The 17,542-nt window shown below is 40.7% G+C and overlaps 1 protein-coding gene across 2 annotated transcripts in view; it reads right to left on the reverse strand.

Moving 5' to 3' along the window:
• The window catches only part of PLEKHM2 (pleckstrin homology and RUN domain containing M2), a 1,089,177-nt gene that overhangs the window by 595,502 nt on the left and 476,133 nt on the right, over nt 1-17,542 (reverse strand). For both annotated transcript variants that reach the window (XM_044061870.1, XM_044061869.1), the window contains exon 6: nt 7,760-7,946. In XM_044061870.1, coding sequence (XP_043917805.1) covers nt 7,760-7,946 — 187 coding nt within the window. The remainder of the gene's footprint in view (nt 1-7,759; nt 7,947-17,542) is intronic.

Below are 17,542 nucleotides of genomic sequence, written 5' to 3' on the forward strand. Positions count from 1 at the left end.
GTCGGGCAACCCATCAGGGCTGCTGTGCGGGTCGGTCCGAGAAAGGTTCTCTCAACCCAAAGTTCTTTGGGCCCCATCTGCCTCTGAGCCGGCGTCCACCTTGTCCTCCTCTGCCTCTGAAGGACGAGGTCTCCGGAGCGAAACGGGGTTGTTGAGTCTTCCGGAACCACATCTTCTTCTGTCCCTTTTGGCTGCTGGAATAGGACCACTGGGGAGCCGAGAAGCGGATCCCAACTGCAGACGTCTTCCCGTCTTTCTCGCTCTGGAGAAGCGTGTCGCGGACGGTCTTGCCAAAGAGCGTTGAACCGTCATAAGGGGCATTTGCGAAGGACGCCTTAAAGGGTTCCACAAAGACGGTGACAGGCCTGTCTTCGTAAGACGAAGCCCATTCGGCTAGCCCTAGCCGCTCCCTCCGTGGCATGGGAGAGGAGCCGCATGGATGCGTTTGTGATCGACTTGAGAGTGGCCATTCGGGACAGGAACGTACGCTTGTCCTCAGCCGACATGGACTCAGCGTAATCATGTCGGGTCCGCTGGAGTCGAATAACATGCTTGTTTCCCTTGGTGGCCTGCCCCACCACCACCAGCATCAGAGGAAGAGGTAGATGGGGCTGCGTCAAACGCCTCCAGAAACATGGACTCGTCCGAGGAAGGCTTTTGGGCGTACCACCCTCCCCTGATGCGTAACATTTCCATGACGTCTCCAAAGGAGACGTCTTCGGGGGGGGTGATCTTGGGGAAACCTTCCCCTTCCTCCAGGTCAGTGTCCTCCGTGAGGGACTCAGGTGAGTCCAAGTGCCTCCTCTTGCACTTCCGCTTGTGAGGCACCTCCTCGGGGGGGCTGTCCGAAGAGGCCTCACCAGCAATGTCCTGTTCCTCCAACAGAACCATCTGGGACGTAAGCGCAGGCTGTCCCTGGGGTCGGATGATGGAGGATAGGCTCAACTGTGTGGGAGCGACGGGCTGGTCCGGAGCAAGAACCGGGGGTCTCGAGTCCCTCAAGAGGACTCTCTCCACTACATCGAATGCTGACGGTGAACTGCTCTCCCTTGGAACCGCGAGCAGTTTCCTCGGCTCAGACGTATGGATCGGTGCCGAAGGCGACCCGATCGGATCCGAAAGGGTAGTGTGACCCGACCTGGACGGAGCCGAAGTTCCACTAGCCCCTCCGGATCCGACGCCCGCCCCACGGCTCCAAAAGCTCGGATCAGACAAGAATCCTGGATCCGATAGATCCGAGGGCATGGTCGGCGCTGAAGACGTAAATGCTGTCGGCGCCGGCCCCACCCCGGCTCCGAAGCTAACCGGATCTGACAGCTTCGAGACCTGAAAGCGGGTCGGAGAAGGAGCAATAGGGGCAAAAAAGGATGTCGAGCTCCCCCCCAGAGAGGGGGGGGCACGAGCACTCCCATCTGCATTTGAGCCTGCAAAAATCGACGCATCTGATCCATATCTGCGTCCGACAAACTCCTAAGTAGACCTACTAGAGGCCACCGAAGGCGGCCGGGAAGGTCGCCTTGATGACCTAGAAGGTGACCGTGTCTCCTCCTCAGGCTCCGGGGAGAAACGAGGGGAGCGGAGCCGAGAGGGGGTAGACTCTGAGACCTTCAAGGGAGAAACAGCAACTTTAGGTGGCGGAGCAGAGGGAGTCGACTCCGACCGCCTTTTATGGCTCCGGTGTTTCTCTCTTATTCTTTTTTCTGCCCTCCCTTCCCCTGGCCGGGAGTCACCCTCCCTCTTTGGCCCAGGAGGAATCGGGAGTGGCAGGTGGGACAGCCGTGGTAACAGCTGGCACCACAGCAGAAGCCGAAGATGATTCTGGTGGCAGAAGGCCTACCAAAATCAGCTTGGCCTTTCTGTCTTTTAATGCTCTGGAATTAAAGGCTGCACAAATAGTGCAGCCTGTGGAAAGGTGTTCCACACTTAGGCATAACACACACCGAGTGTGGCCATCCGCTGGGGACAGCTTATGACCACACTCGGTGCATTTAGAAAAAATGGCCTTCGGCCATTGTAAAGGAAAAAGGAAGCAGCACACGCCTTCACACACTCTAGTGGGGGAGGGGAACTAGCTGACTAAACAATTAAATAAACTAAAGCTAAAGAAACAGGAACCACTATGATAAACTACCTGAGGTTCACACACACACAAGCGCGCAAGGGAAATATAGTGAAAAATAAAGATATTAGAATTCTATTACACTACTCACAAACCAACTCGGAGCTCGTTCTGAGAAGCTATCTTAAACTGCGGCAAATGAGATCGGAGGGTTACAAGGAGGTAGCAGGGTATTATGGGTAAGGGGGTGGAGCTTGGAGCTCGGATCTGTAAGCTTGGAAAGCTGCCGGCTCGGATCCGATACCCACAGGTTGTAGACCAAATGAAGTTAACTTCTTCAGATCAGTGGTTTACGCAAGGCTGTCCCAATAAAAGGTTTTTGACTCAATTGTAACAGAAGGAAAAAAATATACACCTGTCTTAGCTAAAATATGCTTCAAAGGATCTCGGAAAACAACAGATGTCTAGCTTTGAAAATTTTACTGTCCTGGTATGCTTCTCCTAGGAAACTACAACAAAGGTAACACCCTACCACCATACTATCCTGAGATCTTAGAACAAAAGATTAAAAAAAAAATGTTTCTAGTACACATCTTATCTAATGAAAATAAACCACCAGCTCCAATTATATCTCAACTGTCTTTCCCCATACAAAGTTTAAGACTAATGGGAAAATTTACTTTGAAAATGAATAAAGTAAATACTGTGGGAAGAAATAGCCAGGGAATTGTTATGGCTAGGCTTGTATAGGTCCCTAGGGCCGACAGTCTAGTACCAACATATAAATATTCAGAACTGCCTGAAACTAACAGGCTCATATTACTTGAAGCTTCACCTCTCATGACGCTATTAACAATCTGAATTTTTCACTGTTGCCCCTAAACCACTCTTCTGCTCTTGCATAATGTTCCCACTGATACTGAGAAATACACAAACATATAAAAATCAATCAATGCAGTTATCCATCTCAGCTTACCAATTCTACTCTTATGCTCTCAATATGGTGAGAACTTTCATAATTCCTACATCTGCTTGTCTATCTACTACTTCTTTTATAAAATAAAACATTAATGGCCTCAAATACCTTCGATAGCTGATGTGCCCATGGCAAGGCGACTTTTCTAACTAAATATCGTCCACCCTTTTCACATTATATATATCAAAACCCAAAAAACGAACAGGACAGTCAAATATACTTAGAAACACAAATCCACGGAAAGAGGAGCCAGAACGTGGAGACGTTTCAAAACATTTTAATCTCGTACAATGGTCAACACAAAATTGAATCAAGCGCTTTCGCTTGTCTCAGTACCAAGTTTTATCAAGATAAAATATATAAAATGAATGGAATCCATTTATATACAGCTGTCGTTTAGTCATATGACCTAACACATAATAAAATCTTAAAGCTGTAATCGCTTTAAAAATGTTACTGTCATAAAACCAAATCCAGTCTAAAAACCAGATTAAAAAGTGCTAACTGTTCCATTGTGGCCAAACTGTAGTGAAATGTTGGTTGTAATAACCCTTAATAATGTATATAAAATTAGAACGTATAAATATTTCCAAGTGACTTATTAAACAAACTGTGTTAAAATACTTATTTCAAAAAATTCTCCACTTTTCTAACAATTTACTTTTGTATCAAAACTTTACATATGTCAAAAATATAAAATAAAAAATGTATAAAAATACATGTTACCAATTGGCACATGTTTAAAACAATATGTGGAAGAAATAACAATAACACCACCCTTGGAAATTACATTTCAACAGGTGTTTATATCAACACATAACTATAATATGTACACTGTGAATACTTCTTGTTCATAATATATATATATATATATATATATATATATACATATATATATATATATATACACACACACACACATATATATATATTATACATGTATATATACACACACACGCATGCACATATACACACACATGCGCCAAGACACACATATATAGCGCACACATTATATATGCACACACACATTATATATATATACACACACGTATGCGCGCGCGCACACACACACGTATGCGCGTGCACACACGTATGCGCGCGCACACACACACACATACACATGTATGTATACACACACATGTATGTGCACACACACATGTATGTATGCACACACACATGTATGCACGCACACACATGTATGCACACACACACACACACACACACACACACATGTATGCGCACACACACACACATGTATGCGCACACACACACACACACACATGTATGCGCACACACACACACACATGTATGCGCACACACACACACACGTATGCGCACACACACACACACGTATGCGCACACACACACGTATGCGCACACACACATATGCGCACACACACACACACATATATGCGCACACACACACACGTATGCGCGCACACACACACATGTATGCGCGCACACACACACATGTATGCACACACATGTATGCGCACACATGTATGCGCACACACATTATATATGTATGCACACACACCTTATGTATGCACACACACCTTATGTATGCACACACACATTATATATGTATGCGCACACACACATTATATATGTGTATACACACACACACATTATATATGTATGCACACACACACACACATTATATATGTATGCACACACACACACACATTATATATGTATGCACACACACACACATTATATATGTATGCGCACACACACACATTATATATGTATGCGCACACACACACATTATATATGTATGCGCACACACACACATTATATATGTATGCGCACACACACACACATTATATATGTATGCACACACACACACATTATATATGTATGCACACACACACACACATTATATATGTATGCACACACACACACACATTATATATGTATGCACACACACACACATTATATATGTATGCACACACACACACATTATATATGTATGCACACACACACACACATTATATATGTATGCACACACACACACACATTATATATGTATGCACACACACATTATATATGTATGCACACACACATTATATATGTATGCACACACACATATGTATGCACACACACATATGTATGCACACACACATATGTATGCACACACACATATGTATGCACACACATATGTATGCACACACACACACATGTATGCACACACACATATGTATGCACACACACATATGTATGCACACATATATGTATATACACACACTATACATGTATACACACATTATACATGTATACACACATTATACATGTATACACACACATTATACATGTATACACACACTATACATGTATACACACACACTATACATGTATACACACACACACACGCACATTATACATGTATATACACACACGCACATTATGTATATACACACACATTATATATGTATATATACACACACACATATATGTATATACACACGTTATATATGTATATACACATTACATACGTATATATACACACATTATATACGTATATACACACATACATATACACACAATTGTATACGTATACACACACACATTATATATGTATATACACACACACATTATATATGTACACACACATTATATATGTATACACACACATTATATATGTATACACACACATTATGTATGTATACACACACATTATGTATGTATACACACACATTATGTATACACACACACACACACTATATATGTATACACACACATTATATATGTACACACATTATATATGTATACACACACGCATTATATATGTGTACACACACATTATATATGTATATACATGCACACACACATTATATATGTATACACACACACATTATATATGTATACACACACACATTATATATGTATACACACACACACATTATATATGTATACACACACACATTATATATGTATACACACACACACACATTATATATGTATACACACACACATTATATATGTGTATACACACACATTATATATGTGTATACACACACACACATTATATGTATACACACACACATTATATATGTATACACACACACATTATATATGTATACACACACATTATATATGTATACACACACACATTATATATGTATACACACACATTATATATGTATACACACACATTATATATGTATATACACACACACATTATATATGTATATACACACACACATTATATATGTATATACACACACACACACACATTATATATGTATATACACACACATTATATATGTATATACACACACATTATTCATGTATATACATACACACACAGATACACACACACACACACACACGTATATATATATATATATATATATATATATACACATACAGACACACACACACACATATATATATATATATATATATATATACATATACACACACACATTTTCAGATAACCAAAACCTCAGTAGACCAAAATTCAGAACACCGAGAACACACCACCTAAATCCCAAAAAACCAACACCTTACATACTCGACACACACACCAACAAAACTAAACCCTAACTTACTCCCGTTCAACAGCATAAAGTCAGCAAACATGAACACCATTGTAAAAGCAAACTAACACATTTCAATCCAAACTACCTACTTGACCTCACCCTGACTTCACCCAGACCCCACCCACCAATCAATAAACCCAAACCCTTAAAAAGTAACACTGAATATTCATGAAAGTCTCTATAGCATCGACATGAATATTCATAACAAATACTTAAATTAAACAAACCTAACTATGTAGCTTAAAATATGTTTTTGGAGGGGTGGCTATGCCCCCCTGCACCCCCTGCTAATTAAAGATACCAACTCCAAGATCGCACTACAGCGTGCACATGCGTGGATTTCCTGTTCCACTCAACTTGGACTGTCGGACATTCAGTCTTCTGAATGCCGCTATTGTGAAATTTCGCTTATGTGAAACTTTGTGGTCTCAGTGTTATGAATTTTGGTAATCTCAAACAGACCCATATATAGATACATATATATATATATATATATATATATATATATATATATATATATATATATATATATATATATATATATGTATGTATATATATATATATATATATATATATATATATATATATAGATATAGATATAGATATATATATATGTGTATCTATATATATATACATATATATATATATATATATATATATATATATATATATATATATATATACACACACACACATATACATACATATATATATATATATATATATATATATATATATATACACACACACACACACATGCGTGTATGCATATTTTCTCCTTACCTGTATATTTTGCAACACATACCATACAGTTTTGTATACATGGTGTTAAAATGCATACTGAAATGCTTTACAAGTCTATTTCAATGCTATAATTATAATGCATTTTCTCTTTTACTTTTCCTCCAGTCATTCTTTAAAAAGGAGCTTCTTCACCTCAGAAGGAAATTCCTGGAAATTGAACAACTGGTTAATCATCCATTTGCATGCATATACATCTTCATGCAAAAGAATTAGAAAAAGTGCTGTATAAATTATTTACTGTAAACATTCCTGAAGATGACCAACTGTACAAATGTAGCCTAAGAGTGGTTCAGGCAGATTCTTGGTTTATCATGTCTTCATACATGCTTTCAAGGTGGGTCCCCAGTTTTATAAATGCATGCAACAAAAATGTACCTTCACTAGATGGTGCAATTGCACTGTCATCCCACTCCAGGTTGGTAGATGTAACAGAGTTCAAGGAGTTGAGAGACAAACTATCAGAACCATGAACTGAGTTAAGAAAACGGTCTTCGAAATCCAAGAGATGCTGTGGTTTGTAATAGTCAGGCATGTAAGGAGCCAGATCCAGGTATGGTACATCCTTTATAAAAACAAAAAGGAAGACTCACATCTCTGTAGGTATTATATGAATGCTCAAAATACACAGTACCTAACCTGCAGGAACTATACAGTACCAATCAGCCAAAAGGCAGCTACTGGCCATCATATGCTTAACAGTATTAACAGTAACTCCTCAAAAATATTCAGAAATGTTGAAGATTTATAACGTCCATAATTTTACTAAATACAGCTCTTACTTACATTTCCTACTAGTCCTTAAGACAAATTTCTACAATTACACATTGTATTAGGTGTGTGCATGAATGGGTGTGCCTTCTTTGAAGGTTGGGCATCAGGCTGGCAACTCGGCACCGTACAAATCCACTGCCAATCATTAGTGGACCGGAGTTCTGCTGTGGCGACCCCTAACTGAGAAAAGCTGAAAGACAATATATTAATCTGCGAAACACCTCTGTTTTCTATTATATATAGAAACCCTATATATTTGGAAGTGTTCACACTGCTCAAACGAAACAAAAACGGTGCATTTATTCACACTATTTACAGCTACCATCTTGCAAAAAAATAACGAAAATCAGTCCTAAAACATTACAGTAGCTGTAAAACGGCATGTTGTATCAGACACATTCAGGAGACTCACAAACAACATATCATTAAAAAAAACTTCATTGGCAAATGGCAGCAGTACTTGCATGGTAGGTTTACAGAATAATCACCAAGGGTATCGATGTATTAATCTCCACTAACGAAGCATTCTGTCGTTAACTATGATAAACTGGCAAGGAATCACTGACCCTTACCCTAATGAAAGCTCCAACAGATAGCCTCATGGATTTTACTGGTAAGGCAACCTGGTGTCACTGGCGTCTAAACTTGAAGAAAACCCAGCTGTACACTGCAGATCCAAATGTAAAACAAGGGGAATGAAGGTAATTCATAGGAAATGCTGATCCATTGACTGACAACATAACTCTCTTGGAAACCTTCCTTTTTTATATGAGAATTTTACCAGCCATACAAATACAAAGGTTACTAAAGCAGCTGATTAAGCTCGTCAATGGCTAATGGAACTACCTTGACAAAAGGATATGGTTCTCCTTCAATACAAGTCAACACTTCCTCCTTGGTATTACATGGATCTGCTCCTTTCCCATTTCTGTGTATCCTGTTCACCGCCTACCCTGACTAAAATGGTCCTTTATACTGATGACTTAAAGGCATCAGCATCATCTAAGGGCATTTCAAATGCACTACAAGACAGATTTTTAGAGGTCTGTAGGTGGTTTAAGTGAAAACTTAAATCACTAATTTTGAGGACACATACCTACCTTTATAACCATTTTGAACTCTGGTTTGATCCTCTACTGCTTTTTTGAAATTTACACGGTTAACCTGTTCTTGAACAGAATCCAACAAATGGCAGGTAGGTGTAAAATATTTAGGTTCCTAGGTCTGCAGGACAAAGTTACTGAAAGCACAAACAGAAAATGGTTTCACACACCACTTGTGTCTCCACCTCTAGCTCCACACTTTTACATGTGACAAAATGCTGTCTACTGCTTTAATCCTTATCCTGGCAAAATAGCAAAATATCCTCCTGAACAGAGAACAATGACATAACAAATTAAAGGGTTAACTTGGTGCATGGGTTGTTTATAAGCCAGTTTAACAAAGTATCCTTTTGTCAAGGTAGCTCTGTTCACCACTAACGAACTTCATCAGCTGCTTAGTGATCTTTCTATTTGTAAATCTGTTAATATTCTCCAGAAAAGAAAAATATTCCAGTTTCACACAATATTGCTAAAAAAAAAGGCAGAATTCCTCTCAAGAACTCAATCCTGGCAGCTCAAAGGACACACAAAAAAACAGGGACTCTTACTAATATAAGATTAAGAACATTTCTGGAAAAGCCTAGTTCAAGATCATTTTGGAAAACTTTTTCAGTCTAATGATTTAAGCAGCTTCAAAAGCAATGCAACTACAAAATCACTTAAGTTAACCCAAGCAAGAGCAGTCCTGTATTGGTCTACATTACACTGTATGACAGTCTTAATTTGGTCTGTTCAAGCAAAACTCAATACAAGCAGTCTTATTCACTTTATTTGGTAATGCTACTATGGAATCGGTATATGGGATTCCTACATTCTGTGCTTATTTCCGGAAAACTGTGCGTCTAAACCTGCTGTTTATCATGCATACTATACCAAGTATTGTGTGTATTTACGGTTGCCTTGTATACAAGCTGTGGCCAAGAAAAGTGATTTCTGTAACTTAAATTAGTAAAATTATGAACAAATATAAATCGTTGCCCATGAATTAGAAGGGAAAAGCCACTATGTTGATAAAATGTTCACTGCTTATTAACATAAAATTAATACAAACAAAAACTTATTTTTAAACTGGACAGGCTATTATTTTTTAATTAATTAAAAGAGTACTTTTCAAAAGCAAGGGAAGACATTCAGTGATAACCTACACAACTTTGTCTTATTAGTTTAATTTAAATGATTTTATTTTCAGAAACATTTAAACCTGCCATCTATTTTTCAATGATAAGCACTTAAGCAATAACCCACAACTGGGTGTAGGTGTATCAGGATTTACCCACGGTTGGCATGGGTTGATCATAAAGGTGAAGCCTGAGTGATTAAACAAAGCCAAATGTGGGTAAATCCTAATTTACCCACACACACAAGTGGGTTATTGCTATTAAACAATAACATTATTTAAGAAAAGTTAAGTAATTTTTCTTAAATGTCTGTACAACAGAAACTTAGTGCCCCTTCACATTGCTTCCCATTGTTCCACGTTTTTTTGATGTACTGCATGTGTGACACTTATGTTCCCATTCCCAGACAAGCTACAGACAGAACAGCATCTCAGTGGCTGTTTATTTAGTGTGCATTTGTTGAAGAATATGAAGGCTAGATTTTAAATGTCTCATTATTTTATGACTTCAGCCCCAATGGCTCACAAGAAAGCAATTTTTATGTGGAAAAAAAAAGGGGGGGGGGGGGGGTAAAACGATGAAGCAAAAATTTGGACACACTGGAAAGATCCAGACAGTTGAGAGGTACAAGAGTCTGCTGAGATCTGAAGGACAGCTCAGAAAGAGACATCAGGTACTTTTCTGTTTATTTTTGATAATGTACCCAATTTTTCTTCTGTTTTGAGCTGTCCCTGCCTGGCATATTCCAATAGAAAAAAGTCTGGTTGCTGAATATTACTTTAGCGGTTGGACATTTTTTCTACTGGTATATGCTTGATTTACAATGGACATGCTGGTTGGGCTGTGCAATCAGCATGCTTGTTTTTGAACAATTATGACCAGTCATTATATAACATAAAATAAATCACTGCTAATGCTGGCAGCTCATAATGACAGAAAATCAGTTAATTTTTGTATCATTTCTCTATTAACGTCACACTAAACTGTCAAATTTTCAGTCACTGGCATATGCAGACAGCTTACCTTATTCAAATTTCTGGGATTATGGTGTTCCTGGTTGGGGAAAAACTATAGTAGAGTAGGAGGGAAATGGGAAGGAGAGACACTCAACCACATTGGAAAGGCAAAGGGCAAAATAAGCATAACAGTGAACAGATCTTGAAAGCAGACCTCTTTGGCTTTACGGAGTTAATATGAAAGAAAGTTGTGTAAAATCTTACCGTAATGCCAGATGTCCTCCTATTCACTGTTGCAATATTCATAATACAAGGGATCCCATGCCAAGGATGGCCCGATGCTTGGCCAGTAGACCAAAGCCTTTAGGTTACTGTAAGGTACACCATATGTCACATGTATGCTCCCCATGTAGCATAGGGCATAAAGGTGACATCTGGACATACCATCCCAAGAACTGAGGGGCCCCAGTAAGAATGTCAGTCCAAGGAAGGAGAGGTAATTAGTACAGCCAAAAGAGAAATGGACCAGGAGGGAGGGAGTGAATACTGAAACAGCGAACAGAAGGATATCTACCATTATGGTAAGATTTTACACAACTGTACTATGTCTTTCCGTGTTCACTGTTGCAGTATTCATAACATGATGGAGAATGCCAAAGCTCAGGAAGAAACTTGGGAGGAAGGACCAGCAGAGCCCTCTAGGAAGCCATGTAGGATGTTTCTTGCACAACCAGCTCTACCTCTGGAGATTCCATCCAACTTGTATTGCGTTGTAAATGTATGCGCAAAAGTCCAGGTAGCTGCCTCAAGAATAGAGTTAGTATCCAACCCCTTGAAAAAAGCACCAGAAGCCGCCACAGCCCTGGTAGAATGAGCCTTAACAGAAAAGTGAAGGCTCTTGCCATGAAAAAAAAATAAAAGGAAACAGCTTTAGAGATCCAATAAGAAATAGTTTGCTTGGAAACAGCTAATCACATGGGATCTAGGATGAAAGGAAACAGACAGCTGATCAGATTTCCAAATGTTCTCAGTCTTATCTAAATAAAATCACAGTTGTCTATGCACATTCAATGTGTGCAACATCCTCTCACTGGGAGACTGCAGAAAGGGGGGAAACGTGGACAAAGGAACAGATCAATTAAGTGACAACTCATTAACCACCCAGGACATAAAAGAAGGATTAGTACACAAGGACACCCTGTCCTTATGAAACACCAAAAAAGGACAAGCCATAAGGGCTTGAAGCACAGACATCCATCTGGCATAAATATGGGCCAACAAAAGTGCAGTCTTCCAAGAGCAAGAAAGCTAAAGCAGCAGGCTCAAAAGGAGCCAGAGTCAATTTTTCTAACACAAAATTAAGATCCCAGGGAGGAAGAACAAGCTTCCTGGAAAGCTTGATATGAAGAACACCTTTAAGAAATTGTTTAGCTTCAAATCTAGAAGCCAAAAGAGGAGAAAAAGGAAGACAAGCAAAGTCAGCTGATAAGTGGGTCTTAACAGAATAGGCCACCCCACCCCTCCCCCCAGCATTGTGCAAATAACACAAATAGGACAGAACCAAAGGAACACCCACAAAAAATGGATCCAGGTTATGAGAGAGACACCAAACCGAAAACTTCTTAGATTTGGATAAATAGGATTTTCTAGTAGTGGGTTTCCTGGCCTCCTGCAGGACCCTAAGCACATCCTCAGGAAAAAAGTGCCTATGTGGAATCAAAATCCTAACACCCACAGTGTAAGATGAAGAGTGGACAGGTGGGGACTGATGAGAGATCCCTTGTCTTGTGCGAGTACGTCCACCCTGTGAGGTAACTTGTGATGACTGCCCTTGGCTAAATGCAGAAGAGGGAACCAATGCTGTCTTGGCCAAAGGGGAGTCACCAATAAGATTTTATGAGTGTCCCACTGAATTCTGGGCAAGACATTTGGAATGAAGGGAAGGGGAGAAAGCAGAAAGAAACATCCTCTTCCAAGAAAAGGATAGGGCACCCACCTTCCAAACTGGAAGACCTGGGATTTTGGCACAAAAAACAGGAAGCTGCCTTTTCTGAGGGAAGGCAAACAGATCTACTTGAGTACCCCACTGGTTGACAATGTCCAGAAACGCATCCCTGTGAAACATCCATTCATGCAACTGAGTTAAGGACCTGCTCAGACTGCCCGCCGCAATATTTTGATCTGAGGGAATGTAAACTGCCTGAAGAGTCACATGATACTGGATAGCCAAATCCCATACAAGGAGTGCCAAACAGCAAAGAAGATAATATCTTGTTCCTCCTTGCTTGCTGACATACCACATCAGTATGGTATTGTCTTTAAATACCTTGAGAGGTCCTGGTGAGAAAAGAGGATGAAAAGCCTGAACAGCCAGCAGAAGTTCTCTCATTTCTTTGACGATGTGCTCTTTCTGTTGAAGAGGCAACTACACCCTGTCCACCTTCAGGGAGCCAAAGGCTGCTCTCCATCCCATGTCTGAGGCATCTGTAAATAGCTCCTGAGAGGGAAGAGGGGACATAAGAGGAGCCCTGGGTTCCGAGTTAACTGTTGAACCCACTACTGAAGCTCGTTCTTGAGACAAGGAAGAAGAGACACTATAAAGTCCAGAGGATGTGCATGCCAAAGCCAAACTGACTTTAGAAACCACTGAACTTTCTCATGTGGAGTCTGGCCAGAGAAAACACAGGGATGGTGGATGCCATGGTGCCCAGAGCTCTCAGAAACTCCCTGGCTGTGATGGATGTCAGCGGAAGAAGATTTTGAAAGAAGGAAATAAGTTTCAGGGCCTTGGGAGGAGGCACAGATGCCAGCATAGGCACTATCTGGATCTTGCACCCCAGGAAAAAGTGGTCCTGACGAGAAGTCAGAAAAGATTTTTTTGAAGTTTATTGTGAACCCCAAGCTTTGAAAAAGGGAAATGGCAAAATGAAGATTCTGTAATATGATCTCTTGAGAGGATGCCTGGAAGAGGATATTGCCTAAAGAAACAGTTGGAGCCCTTAAATCCTGCAAAAGGCAATCACAGGAGCTAGGCAATTGGTGAATACCCTTGGGGCAGTAGAGAGGCCAAAGGGCAAAGTAGAGAACTGAAAATGCCAGGAAGCAACAGAGAAATATAAAAACCTCCTGAAAAGGGGATGAATAGGGATATGGAGATAAGCATCCTTTAGATCCAGAGAAACCAGAAAACCCTGAGGAAGCAGCAAAGGGAGTAGGTCTGAAGGTATAACATTTGAAAGGAAGGAACATTCAGAAAATTATTCAGGTGAGAAGTCCAGAATGGTCCTTCAAGTGCACTCTTTCCTGGGGACCAAAAACATTCTGGAATAAAACCCCTTCCTTCATTGAGCAGCTGGAACCTCTTGAACAGTTCCCAGAGTCAATAGATCCTGAAGCTCCTCTGGAAAAAAAAAGTCCAACTGTTCTTGAGGTGGCTGAGGAATGCCCATGAAAGGGGAAAGATTTCCAAACCAAGAAATTCCCCTGGCAAATGATGGAAAGAACCCAAGAATCTTGGGTTATGCTTACCCATACAGGAAGACAGAGAAAGGCACAGAGAGAGAGGAATATGGCTGGGAAGAACTGGGTAGTCAGACAACACCTGGTTCATCAGGAAAGAAAGGCTTCTGAGCAGGAGGGGGACTGTGTAGACTTAGCTGTGGGAACCCTCCTACCACCCCCCTTGCCTTTAGGAGGAGGTCAAGACCGCCTTCTGACAAAATCTGGTTTAGTATGGTAGTTTCTCTAGAATTTAGGCACTGGTGAAACAAAAATATGTTTCATATCCTGTAACTCCTTGTCTTTCTCCTGCAGGGACTTGAACAAATCAGCTGCAGCAGCACCAAACAAACATTTGTTGTCCAGAGATGCATCCATCAACTTAGCCTTAATATCATCAGGCAAAGGTTGAAGCCGTAGCCAGGAATCTCTCAACACGGGCCCCAAAGCAGCAGCAGCCCTAGAGGGAGCATCAGCTGCATCATATCTACATGTAATGTAATGGCGAGCTACCCGGGAAGAAGCCCTTAACAGAGACAGGGCAGACGTCTTTCTCTCAGAATCAGGAAGGTCAGAAATAACCTGACAAGTCTGAGAAAGGACAGGCAAAACATACCAAGTCATACAAGTCTGATAATTAACAGCATGAAAGGCTAGGTGGCTGAAGTATAAACCTTCTTAACCAGCCTTTCCATGGTCCTGCTGTCCTTATCAGAAGGAATAAGCTTAGTAGAGGGCAGTAATTTAGAAGGTTTGTCAGATGCCACAGAGACCACAAATGGTCAGCCGATGTACACATGTAAAGGAATCTGCAGTCATCAGGAACTTTGTAAAACCGGTCAGGTTTCTTAGGAGTAGGAGGCTGAACATCTGCAGCCTGAGAAGTAGAAGAAAAAGCATCCAGTAAAGCAGCCAAAACAGGAGGAAGAGCAGAGGGTCTAGCAGACTCCATCTGAAGGAGCTCATAATATCTCCTCTGCTCTTCAGACACTTCAGAACAATCCCATTAAAAAAACTCCATCATCCTGGCAATGGTTTCCCCAAAAGAAATCTCCTCAAAAGGAGTTTCAGGACTGGTGGACTCCTTCCTCAGAGCCATACTCCAAAGGGGAAGGAATCTAGGTGAAATAGGCCAAGGATTCCTCATCTGAATCCTCATCATCCTCATAGGAATCCTGATCTCTTGAGAGGGGAGGATGACCAAGAAGGAGCCAGGGCAGAGACCCCCTGAAGAGGCTTCAAAGCTATAAATGTGTTGAATAAACTGTGTAAAATTTTGCCACTCACTTTGAGGGTCCTTAGGAGCAGCAGAAAAATTTTTTTTTTTTTTTTTTTTTTTTTTAAGGGCACATCTACCTTATGAAAAGTAAAAGGCTCCAATGTCGGCCTACACTCAACAATCGTAGTCGGGACTTCTCCCCTCACCAGAATCTGAGGAGCTCCCCCTAGGCCCTTCAGTGATAAGCAGCTGTGGTTCCCTCTGAATGTCTGAAAAGGACATCTGCAAGGCCTCCGAGGATGTGCAAGCAGTGGGATCTATGGTGTCCTCCAAAGTGGTAAAGGCAGAAGAATCTGACCCAAGAACTGGGAGAACCTCCAGGCTTTCATCAGCCTTGAGAGAGATGTCCAATGTAGGAGGCACAGCCAAAGAATCTGACCTGAGTTTTTTTTGCTTTCTTCGAAGACAGCTGACCCTCAGACCGTAAAGTACCCTCCCATAGTGTCTTTCAAAATAAATTTTTGACACTGGCTTTCATGGTAAATAGCAAGAGATGAAAGATGACTACATAGTCTTTGGAACAAAAACCTGACAAACAGTACAGGACATAGGATTGTGAGAAGCACCTAAACAAAACAAAGCACTGCTCGCGACTGTCCGTATGGGCAATCTGACTCACACACTGGCATTTACCCTTTCTGGATGACATGAAACTGCACAGCAAAGCCAAAGTAAAAAAGCAAAAAAGAAGATAAGCAAAAAAAAACCCAACGGGGCACGTTGCATGGCTAGGTACAACAGCAACGACTAGGGCTATCACACTATCAGAAATGGCGTTCAGACTGGCGGCAAAGAAGTTCTGAGGATGGTACATTCGGATGACAACTTTATCCCTACATGGGGATCATACGTGTGATGTAAAGTGTACCTTAAAGTAACCTAAAGGCTTTGGTATACTGGCTGGACATCAGGCCACCCTTGGCAGGGGATCCCTTATGTTATTGAATACTGCAGCATGATATGGAAGGACATCTAAAACAGACAAAGACTCATGAAAAATATCCTTGCCCAGATACTAACTACACACACTTACAACATACAATCATCAGGCGTTCTAGCTGGTACCTTAAGAGACAATCATCCAATCGACATTATCTTGAAACTGCTAAAACATTCCACAAAGTGCATACATTAGTTGGGTTTGCTCAATCATACATTTCAAAACCAAATATTTTTCAACTTACGCCAGCTTTGCAAATGGGCACAACTAAAACACACCTTCAACTTGACAATGAAGCTAATTGTTTAACCAAATATGTCTCTATCTGCTCAACTCCACTGCTCCTATCCATAGGGAAAACAAAACAAAGATAAAAAAAAACATTTACTTCAAATAAAATAAAAAAATGACTGGCAGGGACAACGCATGGAAATTGTATTTAAAAAAAAATCTAACATCTCAAACACAAACGTGTACCTGTCTCAGGAACACA

This window comes from Protopterus annectens, chromosome 2.part0 (assembly GCF_019279795.1).
Source record: "Protopterus annectens isolate FY-2018-M chromosome 2.part0, PAN1.0, whole genome shotgun sequence".
In the NCBI taxonomy this organism is placed as follows: Eukaryota; Metazoa; Chordata; order Ceratodontiformes; family Protopteridae; genus Protopterus; species Protopterus annectens.